This window comes from Dermacentor variabilis, chromosome 3, assembly GCF_050947875.1.
Source record: "Dermacentor variabilis isolate Ectoservices chromosome 3, ASM5094787v1, whole genome shotgun sequence".
In the NCBI taxonomy this organism is placed as follows: Eukaryota; Metazoa; Arthropoda; class Arachnida; order Ixodida; family Ixodidae; genus Dermacentor; species Dermacentor variabilis.
Genome location: NC_134570.1, coordinates 138,206,152 through 138,224,008, shown reverse-complemented (window position 1 = coordinate 138,224,008; position 17,857 = coordinate 138,206,152). Strand labels below are relative to the sequence as shown.

At 48.0% G+C, this 17,857-nt stretch overlaps 1 protein-coding gene across 1 annotated transcript in view; it reads right to left on the bottom strand.

Moving 5' to 3' along the window:
* Positions 1-15,639, bottom strand: part of LOC142574781 (sodium- and chloride-dependent GABA transporter ine-like) — a 30,199-nt gene extending 14,560 nt beyond the window's left edge. The window contains exons 1-4 of the mRNA XM_075683795.1: positions 15,471-15,639; positions 14,626-14,757; positions 9,336-9,514; positions 7,240-7,310 (exon numbers count right to left, since the gene is read on the bottom strand). Of these exons, the coding sequence (XP_075539910.1) occupies positions 7,240-7,310; positions 9,336-9,514; positions 14,626-14,757; positions 15,471-15,639 (551 nt within the window). The remainder of the gene's footprint in view (positions 1-7,239; positions 7,311-9,335; positions 9,515-14,625; positions 14,758-15,470) is intronic.
* Positions 15,640-17,857: the final 2,218 nt, after the last annotated feature.

The following is a 17,857-nucleotide window of genomic DNA, read 5'->3' as shown; positions in this document are numbered from 1 at the left end:
ACGGTCCCCAACTTGCCGCGCAGAAGGCGCTTTCCGGCCGCGTGCAGACGTCAACAGAGCCCTATGTCACGTACATTCAGGACGTCTTGGCTCTGTGCCGCAAAGTTGACGCACGCATGACTGAGTCAGACAAGGTTTCCCACATCCTCAAAGGCATTCCCCATGACGTCTTCAACTTGCTCGTTTGCAACAACGTGGCGATGGTGGATGCAGTTATAAAGGAGTGTCGCCGCCTGGAACTCGCTAAAAGCCGACGTATTGACCAGCAATTTGCTCGTCTGCCCACCACCCCAGCGACATCTTTCTGTGCCGACTCTCCTCGTCCCAACAACACTGCCGATGTTACCAGGATCGTCCGGCGTGAGATCGAGGCCGCCTATCCGGCTGCCTTCGACTCCAGTCCCACCAACGGATATTCAGTCAGGGTTTCCGCGATCCAGGAAGTTGTCCGGCAGGAGTTCGAAAACATGGGTCTTTACACCATGTGCTCGGTCCATCGCCCTGATACCCGCCCGGCTTCTTCGATTCCGCCCCGTCCCGCATCTTCTTACCACGTTTCCACAACTCATCCGAATGGCGCACTGCTGACAAGCCCATTTGTTTTCACTGCCATCGAATCGGGCTCATTTCTCGGCACTGTCACCGTCGCTGGAGTTCCTCGACCTGGTATACTTATACTGCCTACTCTCGCCCCCCTCCCCCCGCCGGTGGCCCTTCAGGGTCCCTATGCCGCACGCTCTGATAATGCCGCCGCTGATTTTCCTGCACCGAACCGCCCCTATTCTCGTTCGCCTTCGCCCCAACGACGACAATCTCGCTCTCCCTAGCCCAGCCGCTCCTGTTCGCCGACTCCCTTCGGACGCCGCTCCTAGCCGGAAAACTAGACGATGCAGCGCCTCCCGGTAACGCTGAATTGCTCCCTACGCCACCAAATCCTCTACTGACGTTGCCCACTCATCTGAACCTTCTTGACGTGGAAGTCGACGGTGTTTCTGTATCTGCACTTATACACACTGGAGCGCATTTGTCGGTAATGAGCGCTGACCTTCGTAACCAGCTCAAGAAAATCATCACGCCCGCCACGACGCCTGTTGTACGTGTCGCCATGGCGGAACAGCCCCCATAATTGGTATGTGTACCGCCCGGGCCTCCTTAGCCGATCGCTCCACTATCGTGCTATTCACAGTCATCTCCCACTGTCCACACGACTTCACCCTCGGCTTAGACTTCCTCTTCGCACGTTCTGCTCTTATCGATTGTTCCGCCAGTACTCTCCGCCTTGACCTGCCTGTTGTGGATCCCGCTGAACCACACCCCAGTCGCCTCAGTTCCGTCGACTTCGTTCGCTTGCCACCTTCGGCACTGACTTACGTTGACTTAGTGTCATCCCCAGCAGCGCCTGACAGTCACTACATCGCGGCTCCTATACATGACGTCCCACTTATACACGGGATCGCAGTACCTCATACAGTTTTATCTATTACGGCGAATTGCGTCTGCCTGCCAGTGGTCAATTTTGGCTTGACGACACAAGTGCTGCCACGCGGGATGTCTCTGGCCCAGCTTTGCCAATTCGAGAATCACTCAGTAGCATCTATTGCAGTAGACGACAATTCAGCTGATCCTCCTCTACCATCGCAGTCGGCAACTTGTACCATCGCCGACCTACAGAAAATGATTGCGCCCGACATGCCGCCCGAGCACGCTCGTGAGCTCTACTGCGTTCTGTTTTCCTAACACGATATTTCTGACTTTAACGATCATCCTTTGGCCAAAACTACAGCTGTTAAACATCGCATTAATACCGGTGATGCCCCTCCTATTCATCGCCGCCCGTATCGAGTGTCACCGGCTGAGCGTCAAGTTATTCACGCAGAAGTTCGCAAAATGCTTGCCACGAACATTATTGAACCGTCATGTAGTCCACGGGCGTCACCTGTTGTACTGGTCAAAAAGAAGGATGGCTCAGCGCATGGCGCCTTTCGTGGATTATCGGCACCTTAACAGGGTTACCAAAAAGGACGTGTATCCCCTTCCTCGGATTGATGACGCCCTTGACTGCCTCCGCGGTGCTCGCTATTTCTACTCTATTGACTTTCGCTCCGGCTGCTGGCAGATTGCCATGGACGATCTCGACCGCGAGAAAACTGCTTTTGTTACACCCGACGGTCTTTATGAATTCAAAGTGATGCCATTCGGTCTATGTAACGCCCCTGCCACTTTTGAACGCATGATGGACTCCCTTCTTCACGGTTTCAAATAGTCCACGTGTCTGTGCTACTTGGACGACGTTATATTACTCTCCCCAACATTCGCTACGCACCTCGAGCACCTCTCAGCAGTCCTGGACGTTTTTCGTCGAGCCGGTCTGCAACTCAACGCATTGAAGGGCCGATTCGGCCGTCGCCAGATTACCGTCCTTGGACATCTCGTTGACGCGAACGGAGTGCAACCGAACCCAGGCAAGATCCATGCTGTTACGCACTTCCCTGTTCCGAAGTGTGTCAATGATGTGCGCAGCTTCATCGGCCTTTGTTCGTACTTCCGCTATTTCGTGAAAAATTTCGCCGCCATAGCACGACCGCTAACCGGACTTTTGAAAAAACACGCCCCTTTCCAATGGGGCGATAACGAGGCCTCTGCATTCTCGCATCTAATCGACCTTCCCACAACGCCTCCCGTTCTGGCCCATTTCGATCCTTCTGCGCCTACCGAAGTCCATACTGATGCCAGCGGTCACGGAATTGGCGCAGTACTGGCACAATGCCAATGCGGCCACGACCGCGTTATCGCTTACGCCAGCAGGCTCCTCTCACCCTCGGAGCGCAACTATTCCATCACTGAGCGCGAGTGTCTGGCCCTAGTTTGGGTGGTTGCGAAATTCAGCCCATACTTATATGGCCGACCCTTTTCCGTTGTCACAGACCATCACGCGCGTTGCTGGTTATGCTCACTAAAGGATCCTACTGGAAGACTTGGTCGCTGGGCCTTACGCCTCCAAGAATATTCGTATACTGTCACCTATAAATATGGCTGACTACACAAGGACGCTGACTGCCTCTCTCGCTGCCCGATAGACGAGCCTGACGACGCCGACAATAGTAGCGCCAACGGCATTTTCTCTGTGTCTGCATTTCGCTAACATCGCCGATGAGCAGTACCGAGACCTATTGCTGCGAGCACTCATCGAGCGTCTGCAATCTACACCTACCGACGCATCTGTATGCCGATGTGTCCTCCAAGGCGGCATTCTGTATCGAAGGAACTTCCTCTTTGACGGCTCTGATCTTCTTCTTGTCGTGCCAAAACGTCTACGACAGAGTGTGCTCTTTGACATGCATGACGCACCCACTGCAGGGCATCTTGGGGTAACCCGCACGTACGACCGCCTCCGCCGCCGCTTCTATTGGCCTGGTCTCGCTCGCTCCGTCTGACGCTATGTTGCTGCCTGTGATCCCTGCCAGCGTCGGAAAACACCTCAGGTGCTACCTGCCGGTCATCTCCAGCCGATCACCGTCCCTGTGGAACCGATCTTTCGCGTTGGATTAGACTTCCTCGGTCGCTTTCCCACGTCATCCTCTGGGAAGAAATTGGTAGCCATCGCAACTGATTACGCCACCCGATACGCTATTACGTGGGCTCTCCCTACCAGTTGCGCCACTGACGTCGCGGACTTTCTCCTGCGTGACATGATCTTGCTTCATGGCGACTCGCGACAGCTGCTTACTGAACGTGGTCGAAACTTTCCCCCGAAAGTTATAGCCGACATTGTGCGTTCCTGCTCCATTCAACGCAAGCTAATTACCTCATACCATCCTCAAACCAAGGGCCTGACAGAGCGGTTAAACCGTACTCTTACCGATATGCTGTCCAAGTATGTTTCTAAGGACCACCACAACTGGGACATTGCCCTTCCTTACGTAACATTTGCGTACAATTCTTCCCGGCACGACACCGCCGGATTTTCTCCATTTTATCTACTGTACGGTCGCGAACCTACCTTGCCCCTAGACACAGCACTTCCTCCTGCTGCCATCTCAACAAGCGAGTATGCGCGCGACGCCATCGCCTTTGCCGACCATGCACGCCAGCTTGCCCGTGCTCGACTGACGGCCTCACAAACGACTCATCAGTGTCAGTACAACTGCCGCCATCGTGACGTACAGTTTTCGCCTGGTGCACTCGTGCTCCTGTGGTCGCCCTCTCGTCACGTCTGACTTTCAGAGAAGCTCCTTTCGCGATACACAGGGCCCTACCGCGTGCTGCGCCAGGTGACGCCTGTGACGTAGCAAATTGATCCTGTGGGTTCAACCTCGTCCTCTACTCTAGCATCCAGTGATGTCGTGTACGTCAGTAGGCTAAAGGCCTACTACACTGGTTCCGAGTCCGGCCTTTAGTCGTTCCGGGACGGCGCTCTTGGCGCCGGGGGTAGTGCTACGGAACAGTATTTGCGATCACGAAGAGGGGAACAGTGTGAAGACGACGACGACGATTAGAGGCTAGCGCGGGCTGTTGCCTCTTGGCCAAGCGCGGTGTATTTTCTTGTAAATACACTTGTATATAGCTTTTCATCTGCATCTTCCTACGTAACAATATTAAGAATAAGCCGCTGTACCGGCACTCTAGATAGCATGTTGTTGGCCAGCGAGCGGAGCACCTAAGAATATTATTCTCCTTTCTTAAGCTCATAATTAAGTGTCAATTAGGAAGCATTGCCAGTCATAAATTGAGGGCGAACGTCAGAAAAGTAAGAATGCACAGTGGATTAAGAGCAACGACACAAAAAACAGAATAGATTGGCCAGATAAGTGTTGAGAAAGTTGTAGACCGCTCTCCAGAACCTCCAGTGAAGCAGCTAGTTGTTACCGCGTCCTGAAGAAAACGCGTTACATACGAAGGAAAGAAACGTGACAACCCGATATAGTGCGCCGCGACATGCTGAGCTTCATACAGAGCGCACCAACGGGCACGAGTTTTACCCGAGTGAACTGCTGCTGGAAGTTTGGCAGCGCAACGAAAGAGTTCCTAGCTTCGAAATTCAAGCCGGTGGTCTGATTTTGTTGCATCACGTAACGCTACCGGTGTGATAGCGGCGGGATCACATGTGGATTATGGGAAATCAGAGATTTCTAACATGTGATGTAAACTCCATGGTCATGGCGAAGTAAACGTCCTGCAGAGGAAAATTTTCCCTGTTACTCACAGCTTCGATGTTTTGCCATATCACTGTCATCAAAGTCCTGACAAGCAAGCTTTGAACTTTTCTTTAGCTTCATCAGGATTATCTTGCCGCTGTGACCAACACACAGAGAGTAAATGACTGGAGTAACTGACGTTAGCGCCACGTCTTCGGTGACCAATCGTGAAAATATAGGAAAGTGAGGGTATATAGGGTGAGCGATACAGCATTAACGCTTGGTAGAGGCGCAATACGCCGCGGTAGCGTAGTGGCTATGGAATTTCGGGGCTAAGCTAGAGGTCGTAGGTTGGATCCGAGTCACGGCGACCGTATTTAGATGAGGTCGAAGGCCGAAAACGCGTCTGTGCTTACCTGTAGATCCACGTTAAAGAACACCAGAAGGTCACAATTAATCTGGAGCGCCCCACTACGGCATACCTAATAAACATTTGGTGCTGTTTGCACGTCAAACCAGAGAATATAATTTTTACTGGTGGCACTTTGTGCGCGCATGCGTTTGTGCGCGTTTATGCGCATGTGCGCTAGGTCGCAATCGAACGGCGTCTACTTCTGTCAATGCGTTGCATTTTGCACGAGATCGCGTATTCTTTTTCATGAAGTTCAACCTAGCGACCAAGTTTACGCACAATTTCTTGTATGTTGCTCTCTGGATTCCTATACGTATGAATTTGGTGCCAGACGACGCAAGCTGAAGGCTACAAAGTATGGTTACATGAAGCAGCAGTACCTCGGAAATGTAGAGGGGCGTTTCCATATGTGTGCCAATTTCCGTTCATGCGTTTTGAATGCAAGGCCTATGCCGGATCTGGCTATCTTGTAACCCCCTCCAGAAAATAAAAAAAAGGTGGTCGGTTAGGTGACTTACAGATGTCGTATCAACATGAAAATAATATACAATTATTCCTTACTATGCTGAGAACACGCAGAAATAGTCAGCAACTAAGAATATAATAAAAAAAGATGAGTATAATTAGCCGTGAGCATGGTTCAGGTGGCGTGCGATGTGAATGCTTGTGTCGCTGTAACCATGTGCAGCGCCGCCACAAAGTCGCAGCTAACTTGACTGTCGTGCACTCAGCGACAGATGGCGCGAAGTGCCCGAGTACGGGACGGAAGAAAGCTCAGTGTGAGAAGCAGGGAGAGCAAGCAGGTCGAGGATAAGCAAGACAAGGTCGACGTAGTTGTGAGTGGAATAGGATACGAAATGACAAATGAGTGAATAATGAACATGAAATAGAGACTGAAAGACACAATATACAAATATATAATCAAAATTTAATAATGGAATCATTTGAACCACTATGTACGTGGACCTTGCCTTCCTTAGCGTCGACACTTGGTCGACCTTTGTTTGTTATCAAACTCGTCATGTTTGGTACTCTGATTATCGCGCTAATTACGAGCTGTTCTGGTGGGCGTGTTTTCAACAAGGAAACATTATAAACTGACTACTGAAGGCTGGCACTGCTTACTTTGACAAAATTGCCCTGAGGAAAACAACCCGAAAACTCACGCCTTTGTTTTGGAGGCCCGTACTCCTCTTTTTGTTATGGTCATTCAGAGACGTGACGCATACAAATGTAGATTTTCAAGACTCGCAGGGTAAGTGGAGCAGTGCTGTCACTAACCAGGTACAAGGAGCCAACGCGCATGAATCATGTAACAACGAGCCAATTGTACTGCTATAACTGCAAGAGCGTGAAATGAAAACCTGTAGCGAAATAATCCTTGCAATTCATAAAATGTGTTTAGAAAGTCTGAGATGAATTCAATATGTGGCTGATTCATTGAACAGATTAATGGTTGTATGTGTGCCCAGAAGCATGCAAGCGCTTCTGGAAGGTCAGCTTTGCAACGTTACTACTTTGTAAGTGTTTTTATGGTAATCTGCATATGTATTCACTGAGTACATGCGCTGGAAGCTGCAGGCAAGTTCTTTGGTGGATAAATATTTTTACGCGTCAGCAAAAAAAAAAAAAAAAAAAAACCCGTAAGTACACATGCAAGAACCTTAAGAATATATGAGTTTCAGTACTTACAAAAAGTGCTCGTTGACGCTTTCGGTGACGTTGACGCAGTCCTTTGTGGCTTGTCCAGGGGCACATAACCTCTGCATTGTCACAGAGACATTACAGTTCAGTGGAACGTATACTGGAAGCCATGTGCATTTAAATAAATAAATAAGTAGGTAAATAATAAATAAATAAATAAATAAATAAATAAATAAATAAATAAATAAATAAATAAGTAAATAAATAAATAAATAAATAGGAATAACGTGCAGCGGGTTCTTGGCTTTAGTTGTGCGTTCTCACAAAATGCTTCGACTATGCAAGTTCTCGATGGTGTATTCAATAAATAACAGTTGCCGTCGGTTGCACATTGACCAAGACGCAAGACCTTCGCTCCACAAATTTCCCCGCCCAAAGCGATAATTTTCGCACGTGTTAATTATTACTTCGTAATATATTACGGAAAGAAAATTGATACGTTGAACACCATCCTGAACTAAACGAATAATTAGTAAAGGACACTTTTGCAAAACTCACGTAACCAGACTAACAATTTCAACGTAAACTGAAAACTATTACGTCGTGATCGTCCAGTTCAGCCGACCCTATATGAAGAGTTTTACGGATTTCTGATGTCTGCTTTTCGCAAAGAGTCATGGAGCTGTAAGCTTTGTATTTCCTTCTTGTCCACCTTATTGATTTCCGGCAATATCTTAAAATTTCTACGTTCTAAATAAAAAGTTTGCTTCCTACCATTCGTAAAGGCTCTATCTTTTCTCTTGTATGCAACAGCTTTTCTTTTCAAATTAATTTTTTAGTCGCCTGATGAGATCATTTCCGAGTCTCACAAGTATTTGAAAACGGAAAAGAAAGTTGGCCCAAAATAAAGATGCTTTATAAGAAAGCGTTTCTTTTTTTGAACCGCATCTGAGCTACAGGGACCGCGTCCACGTGTAAAGGGGGAGGGGAGCAAAGTACCATAGAATAGAAAGTGGCTCATTGCTTAGTCTACCTCACTTCTGCAAAGATTTTGGTCCTATTTTTGGCCTTTTCCTGACAGTCGTGACGGGTAAAACGTTAGCCACGTGGGGCCGCATATCATTTGTATTTGTTTTTATTTTTCACCGTCAGATCTTGGCCACTTTTTTGTTGAAGTTGATATTTATTTAATTCGTGCACCTCTAGGGCCCATGAAAAATGGGTATTACAATTTGTTGCACCGTAATGCCAGTCGAGGTGTGTTTCACGCGGTTACCTACGGCAGAGTGAATTTCATGGCTTCAGTCGTCGCAAGTGGACTTTGAGGCGCGTAATGGCCAGGATGTTATAATGGGCTCGCCTGCGCATAGATTTCTGCGTAGTGTGGTGGTGCCATGGGGATCATTACGCCACACAAGATGAACGTGTAATGTCTGACACCGCAATGCCAAAAAATACGCTAAAGAAACTTCATAGAGTGCCGTATATAAATTCCTAAAGGGGAATGGGGCGCTGTAATCATTCTGCCATCACAGGAGTCCTGGGTAGCCCACATATTTCCCGAAGATTTGGTAGGGCTTCGTTAAACAAGGTGATCACCGCTTCTTCTATAGTTCTTTGCGGTTCAGTAGCATGCAGTGTGCATGCTGGCTCGACGAAGTTTATGGTTAGCAATTCAGCGTATCGCATTTCCAAATAAATAATTTCTTTGATTAATTCCCATCACAGATGTAAATTCCGACATCCTTGTGTATGCATGTCGATAGATATACCGGATGTTGTGGGCTTAGTGACATTCACCAGAGGTAATTATGTTTTCTGTATTTCAAATGTTCATTTTCGTCCTTAATGTCCTGAGAACCATCGAATGGTACAAGTTAGACGGGAAATGGAACTAACCATTGCGAAATTAACATTTTGAGGGAGAACATGAGATTCAGAAACGGTAATATCAGGATAGGCAAAGTATCTTAAAACCCGAAGGACGTAGTACTTTAGGCAAATCAATCGACTAAGTGAACAGCAATACAGGTGGTAGACGCACGTAAGTGCAGGCGTACGCTAGAGCCATATTTGCTTTTGGTGTTCTGAGAATTGGCTATATGAAATGAACCCTTCACGCGCCTAGAGCTCGAATGTTTCACCCTGGAGCCAGGGTGAAAGCATGTCTCGAGCGGCTTCTTCTCCCAGAAACCCTGGCAGCCGGCCCAGCGCGGTGGCAGCTCGGAGAAGGCGAGCAGCAAGTGCAGCACGGCCTGAGCCATCACCGAGCCCATGGAGGCCGCGGCGCATGCGCACACCAGCGCTATGCTCACCTCGACCCCTGCGGCACAGGAACGGGTGAAGGGCCGGTTGTTTATGGGGATGAGTGAAAGGAAGTGCGCGTGCGCATTTCCAGGTTGAATGTTGAATGAACGCTCATAACAAACTTTCTTACCCTCTCAGTTCGTATACATCGCCCACTGATGACGACTTATGTATAGGCGTGACGATCTGCTCCACAAAGCACTAACTACTGTTAGTGCTTCGTCCCGGGAACCAGCGTCGAATGGAGCCTCTTACTTATGTCCGTCGCCTCTGTTTGCCATCCTGGACATCGTCCATATAGCTAGCGATAAAAATTATACTTGGCGTTGTTAACTTGCACGCCTCTTTGCAAATCTCCACAACTGTGACCGCATAAACATATGCAAATAAGATTCCATAAGAGCCACGTGTATAATATATAGAAATGCGCAACAATTTTCACGATAATTAAGCCACCTTTATTTTTCGGACAGGAGAGCTTTGAAGGTAGAATTCAACGAGTTCGCAGTGAGGTACTCTGGGAAGGCAGGTGGTGTTCCCTAAGGTCACAATGTTTGGGAACCTTTGCTGTAGATTGTAGGAAAATAGGTTAGCAGAGGTTGGTGCAGACAATGTCGTATTGAATTACAGGTTACAATACAAGCATTTCGATATTTTCCTTCAGCAGATGCGACTAGTTAAAATATAACTTCATCTGTTTGGTGAACGCGATGAACCGGGCTATAATGTGTAATACACTTTGGTAAAGCAAACTCTATCAAGCATGAAATGCTTTTAGCTCCCCGTGTCGGTGACCTTCAAGTCACCCTGAGCAAAAAGCTAGCGCCGTTATCCGGGCACTCAAGCGAGAACACCCGGGAAAGTTGAGGGTAAACAAAGAGAAGTTTATTGACGTGTCTTCTCACATGTCAAATCATCTTCTACACTTTGTCTAATGCAGAGAACAATCAAAACAACAGCAATGATATATATATATATATATATATATATATATATATATATATATATATATATATATATATATATATATATATATATATATATATATATATATATATATATATATATAGATGTAGATACTTTAAGGTGTTTGATCGGAATAGGAGTAGCGCAGCGGCGACAGCCAAAGCGGGGCACGGACTCCGAGCGCGAGCGGCATTCGCGAGCAAAAGCGCTGGAGAGGACGACCCACTATACCGCTCCATTTATGTTTTTACAATTATTCCCGGGAACAAGAAGGGAGCCACCTGGCGACCTAACAGCTTCTCACTATGAGTCGGTCATAGTAGTTGTCTCGTCCACGATGGCGCATATCCGAAGACGGTTCAACGGGTTCGATGACGTAGTTGACCGAAGATGTGCATTCGACTACGCGGTAGGGGCCTTCATACTTGGGCAGCAGTTTCGACGACTGACCAGGTGCAGTGGAAGGGACCGGGAGTTACACAAGCGCTCCGGGGAAGAACATGTGCGCAGAAGTGGTGCCACCGTGAACGTTCTTCTGGCATTCTTGGTTATTTGAAGTAAACGCCCGTCCGAGATCGCGACACTCTTCGCCATGTCTGGCTATGGCAGAAATACGCGCACACTCAGATTCACCCGGTCAGTACGGGAGGATTGTGTAGATTGTGCACGACGGATGCCAGCTGTACAATAAGAAAAACGGTGAAAATCTAGTGGTATTCTGTAGCGGTATTGTAGGCGTGGGTTGCGAAGGGTAGGATGGCATCCCAATTGGTCTGGTTGGAGGCTGCGTACATCGCGAGCATGTCGCCGAGCGTGCAGTTAAAGCGTTCTGTGAGGCCATTGGTCTGGGGATGGTAAGCAGTAGTTGTGTGCTACACAACGTTGCACTTTTTGAGGATGGCTTTGACGACTTCCGACAAGACACGTCGGCTATCGCTGAGCAACCCCTGTGGTGGACCATAACGCAGTATGAATAGGCGAAGCAGGAAGAAGGCAACATCGCGCTCTGTAGCCGCTGGGAAGGCGGCACTTTCGGCGTATCGCGTGGGGTGGTCGACAGCCACGATGGCCCAGTGCTGATCAGATGATGTCTAAGGAAGTGGCCCATAGAACTCGATGGCAACGCGCCCGAACGGCCGGGTAGGGCAAAGTAAAGGTTGCAGACCGGTTGGTGAGAGGTGCGGTGAACATTTCCGGCACTGACAATCGGGGCACGAGCGAAGGAACTTCTGAACGTAGCTGTACGTCCCGCGCCAGTAGTACCGCTGTCGAATGAGCTGGTAAGTTTTGAATACTCCTTATTGTGCACACTGCGGGTCGCAGTGGAATGACGCGCATATTTCAGAACGCAGACTGTGGGGTACTACTAGGAGCCGCTGGTGGCCATCGGTGGTGTAATTGCGTCGGTGGAGTAGGTCGTTGCCAATGGCGAAATAGGTAGGCTTGACGACGGAATGTGCAAGAGGTTGGTAGTGCTGATGAATGAGAGAGCATGTCAATCAGCGAGGCGATTCCGTGGTCCTTGCGCTATTCGGAAGCGAAGGTGGGAATGTCGATGGAAGAGACGGCAAACTTCTTTTCCCGTGTTTTATCGACTGCAGGAGGCTTTCGCCTGTCACACAATATAAAGAAGGTTACAGTGGGTTTTAACCAAGTTCAACTTGGCTTTTGTACTTAGTTTTCCTTTGCATGGCGGTTTTGATTTGATATAAGACGCTTTTGCAACAGTAGACTTCTCTTAATTTGTAACTCCATTATTCGAGCAAATATTGAAGTAAAGCAGCTCCGTGCTATCACGTTGAGCTGCGTTGCTTTCAGTATTTTATATCCGGCTTCGCTTTGCTTATGTCATAAGTTTTTTTTACGATAAATTTTTCGCAACTGAGATTTTATGAATATGCTCTGGCTCTCTCACGTTTGCTGTTTTTGAGGCTGTTTTTACTAACTTTTGAAATATCCTTATCTTTGGCTCAGAGAAAGCAAAATGAGCAAACATTCAGTAATACGTGCTAGCTGACTGCTATAGAGCTCCATTATATAGCCGGTTAGAAGAATACGGACGAGAAAGAACCATCGACCGGGACAAACGCTACTGCAAACTGAAGTTTATTTTGAATATATGGTATATTTATAGAAGTATAGGCACCCGTACATGTTACATAGAAAAGGTGCTAACAAGGGCGTGACGAGACATGGTGTCGAATCACAGCTATAGTGTATTCAAGAAAGCAACTTCAGCTGCGTGCAAAGGAACCGACAAATCACTGACACATTTAGTGCAATATTTCGCAACATAAAACGCCTGCAGTGTTTCCGTTATGGCGGCGCCGTTGTTCCTGCCCTGAAAAGGCTAACACCCAGGCCGCGTCTTCACACTCTAATAAAAAAAAATAAGAAAACCGTCTACTTATCTAAATGTCTTTAAAGCACCTTTGTTGTCCAAATTCTTGCCGAAATTGCTTTTCAATCTATCACCTCTGGTTTTTTTTAATATCTTTGGCTAACTTATTTAATTCCGTACCGTGGTACATGTTCACATGCTTACTCTCTACTCTTGGAGCGGCTGGCCAGTAAAGTTCAAAATAAAGAAATGATATGTTTTAAAGAGTAGAATGTCACGGAATAATTTATGGTTGACGAGCTTTTATCTGTCTTTTGGACAACATAGCTGGGGCATGCTTTTTACGCATGAACTTCTGGCCTGTGGCTCTATTCACTTTTTATATAAGAAGCTGCAGTTATTCAGGCGACATGTCTGGGCGACTTATTGCGCGCTCGCAAAGAAAGACCTGTTGTGTCACTCCGCATCTTTGTATACGGTCGAAAGGGTGATTGTTGCTAACTCTCTGGATTCTACCTTTGAAAAGGCGCGTCCTCATCAGAGCATGTTCATTTTTCAAAATTGGGTATGGCGAATATCGTCCGCAGGCTTCCTTTGGTATACAGTCGCTAAAGCTCTTTCGCAAAGAAATAAAGAAATACGGCTGATGAAGTGCGTAATGCTAGTAAGAGCGAGAACTTCAAGAAGGAGGCTCTCAGACACGGTGTGTCTTTTGTATTATCTGCGTCCGTCAAGATCGAAAACTCTGTGGCATCTATCGCGATGATGGCTGGGAAACATTCACCGATGATTACGATGCCCCCTGATGCGATATTTGAACGCAGCTCTATACGTGTTGTCGTTTCGCGATATATCGGCTGCCGCGGACAATCTGTTTCGAGCGATCCGTCGCAAACGGAGCGCCGTGTGGCGGGACTGCTTCGCTAATGTGGAGATTGCGAGAGGCAGCGCGTGGGTGACGTATGGTCGCGGTTCACAGCAGCCGCCACAGACAGAACTCCCAGACGACGCGCGCTACCGTGGCGCCATCTCGCAGCCGTCGTCGCCGCAATACTCTTTTCTTATGATTTCTCTGTACCCTCCTCCTCCGCTTTCCTTCTCGCGTCTTCCTACCGCTGTGCTCGTTCGCTCGCTTACGATGACGCCGACACTCGCTGCAGAAACGAGCTCCTATGAACTGCGCAATAAAAAGAGAGAGGTGATAAGAAGTATGGTACGGCCTTCGCCAACGGGAGTGATGCGTGATATTCTGTTGTCCTGTGACAAGTCCAGTGTTGTACAGGCTGGGCGCTGCGTGAATGACAGAATGAGGGACCATGCGCAAAATTTAAATCGGACCTTTACGGCGCACTTTGGCACGTATAGTAATCGGCGTGGTCGTCAGCCGCCGGTTTAAGAAGGTATGAATTCTGAGCAAGACCAACAACGCCAGCGCAAGAGAACACTGGTCTCTTCTTGTATGAAGAAATTTATGGTGAGAAAATGTGCCAGTGATTGGTCTGTTTCCTCGCAAGCCGCGGAAATGGCTTTTTATAGAGCCACATCTGTGATTCGACACCGCGTCACGTCTCGTCCTTGTTAGCGCCTCTTTATACGTGTGTGCACCCACATGTATAAATGTGCTATCGACCAAAGATACGCTTCACTTGGCTGGGACATTTCTCCGTGCCGTCTTTTTTGACCGCATTCTTGGCACCGGGTACACCATGACATCTAAGCACAACTTTCCCCACTTCGAGCTGTAAGTCAACGCATGTGTGTGTTGTCATTTCTTCTGTTCGCGCTGTTATTGGTTCACACTTTGTTACAGAGTGGCGTACCCTTCGCTATGGGCAGGCAGCGCGTGAGTGCGCCCGGACCGAGGCGGGCGTAATGTCCCAGCAGCAACTCGAGGTAGAGCAGCGGGTAGCCCAGGAGTAACAGGAGCACGGTGTACGCCAGCAGGAACGAGCCTGTGCGACGCGCGGAGTATCTATGAGAACTAGGCATTTCGGAATTAGCAGACCTTCTGACGCTACTAGCAATGCAATCTCCTGTACATACTGTTTCTGAGCGCGAAGTGGCGTCTCCAATTACCGGCAGCGGTGACGTACCCCTCATAAAAACCTATTTTGACATCCTATGGATTTTCTACTGAGTTACCGTGTCCTTCAATTAGCGTTCTTTAGAAAATTTGTTAATTTTAAGTGCTATTTCTGCAAGGAGCCTAAATTATTCTGGTCAAGAAACTCGAGGAGGACCGTGTACTAGAGAGTTAGTATTATTATTATAGCTATTATTACTACAAGTAAGAAGTAATATAGTAAGTCTGGCAAATGCTTTCCGAGGTTGCACAAAACCCGTCTGCTTCAGAGGGGAGCTAATAAAAAAAAGCAGAGAAGAAGAAATTATTTGCAGTGATGAGGACGAGGAAGACGCCAGCAACACTTATAGGGGCACTGGAAGAACAAAGAATCAGCTAGCTCTGGGCAAAATTAAAGGACGGAAAACACAATGGTTGCAAGAAAGAGGCACGCTGCCAGACAAGCTTGTTAGAAATTGAAGACATGAATCGCGAGGGAAGTGGAAAGTAATCTGCCATCCACCAATAAAGGCATCCACCGTAATATCTGTAATTGTCAGCAAGTCAAACACTAGCCATTACTAGGCTATGAAGAATACGTGCCTCCGCCGTTGTCGTAGAGTAGCGCAGGAAGGCGCCAGGCGCTGACCAGACCGATGCCGATGCTGGCGCATGACAGCGTCAGCTGTAGTTCGGAGCCCCACTGTCGGCGCTCGGGCAGCGCCGAAGGAACCAAGGGCAAGCCTGAGACAGAGTGCATGCCACCTGACATGGGGTCTCGCTGGAAACCTGGTTCTTCTCCCCTTGGCAGAGTGGTGAATGATGATAGTCATGACGAGGACGAAGATGATGGTAATGATGATCACGATGAGCTTGTACACACTGCTCTTCGAATGCTCCGGGCGCTGGTAACGATGATGCTAGCCGTGCTTCTAGAAATACGAGTAATGCCCCGAATGCAGATGGATATAGGTCTAATTCAAGCTGCCTCATGATAATTTTGGTTTATTGAAAATTTTAGGCAATATGCGCTTCATTAATGCAGTAGTTAGCATTTATTCTCACTTACGTCCAGTTACCAATGCTGTTTCAGTTAATGTTCGTTGTGTCTGCTTTCTTGGACACTCATATCACCCAAGGCATGGCCAATCCCCGAGAGTGAGTTGCGTCATCTCACTTAGGAACAATAAACCGATCACTTTAGATTGTCGTGTAATACTTACTTCCATGTCACTACTTTGTGTGAGCACTTTTAGAGGGCAAATAAGAGTTAATAAGAGTCCATAATTCCATAATAAGAGTCCATAAATTGCCAGAGGGCAATTGCACTTAGAGGTAGTGGCGAGGGTTGAACTGCGGCCTTAGTACCGCAGGTAACTTTAAAGGCATATCTTTGGCTCTCAGCTGTTGCCCAAGTGATGCGGCGCTTGTTAATGGATCTTTGATGCAATGAAAGTAGAATTCGCAAACAGTGACGCTGCTAGTCCCACATTGTGTGCGGTGAAGTTGGTTTAAAAATCACGAAAGGCGAGCGAAACAAGATACTTTGTAAAAGGGGAAAGCAATTCTAGCTGGGCGAGAGAAATTTTTTTTCGTTTCAGCTTTACATGCTAGAACTCAAGTCTGAGTGAAGCTCGGCGCAGTGTCTGAAATGATTTCCCTTTAGCATCTGTACGAGGTCTGTTAGAAAAGTATCCGACCTTTGGCCGAAGAAAAAAAGAACTGGTATAACTGGAGGGTTAGAAATCTAATCACCCTCAAAGTCGTCTCCTTGGGACTGCACACACTTCTCCCAGCGGTGCTGCCACTGCTGGAAGCATTCCGAGAAGCCCTCGTTCGGAATGGAGCTTAGCTCAGCTGTTGTCGCCGCCATAATGACCTCTCTTGTCTGAAATCGCGCTCCTTTCAATGGCCTCTTGATTTTGGGAAACAGCCAGAAGTCGCAGGGGGCCATATCAGGAGAGTAAGGAGCCTGTAGATCAACAGGAGACTGTTTTTTTTTTTGCCAAAAAAGCCTGAATCAAGTGCGAGGAATGTGCAGGAGCATTGTCGTGATGGGTGCGCCAATTTCCCACTGACCACAGCTCCAGTCTCTTGCGCCGCACAACATCACGTAGGCGACGGAGTACATCCCTGTAGTACTCTTTGGTGATTGCTTGACCCTGTGGTGCGTACTAGTGGTGTACCACACCGCGGGAGTAAAAAAAAAAGCAGTCAGCATCACTTTAACGTTGCTGCGCACTTGGCGTGCGTTCTTTGGTCTTGGTGACGTGGAATGCTTCCACTGTGACGACTGGGATTTGGTTTCCGGGTCGTACCCGTATACACCCAAGATTCGTTACCAGTTATTGTGGCGCTCATGATGTCGGGGTCACTGTATGTAGAATCCAGCATGCCCTGTGGGACTTCAACACAAAGTTGCTTTTGCTCCACCGTGAGCTGCTTCGGCACAAATTTTGCCGCAACTCTCTTCATTGCCAAATCTTCTGTCATAATGGAATGTGCAGAAAAATTGCTGATGCCGGCCTCTTGCGCAATTTCTCGGATAATCACACGACGGTCCCGCATCACCACAGCGTTTACTTTGGAAGTGACCTGGTCATTTCGTCATGTTGATGGCCGACCGGAGTGTGGCTCGCTCTCCACCGATGTGCGGCCGTCTTTAAGCCGGTTGTACTACCCCTAATCTGTGTGCTGCTCATAGCATCGTCACCGAATGGCGTCTGAATCTTTCTAATGGTTTCCACTTTGCTGTCTCGCAGTTTCTGGCAGAATTTGATGCAGTAGCGCTGCTCCAGTCGCTCCGCCAATTTCCTTGCAATAAAAAACCGACGAGAGCCCGTTGCACTACATTACTCAAACGCTGCGTCCCAGAGACTGACGCTATCGGCAGGTGGGAAGAAATTCGCGCATGCGCACGAAGGTTCAAGCTCGGCTGATGCAAGCGCGCTTGTTTCATATCGATCAGGTGTTCGCAAAAAAATAAGGTC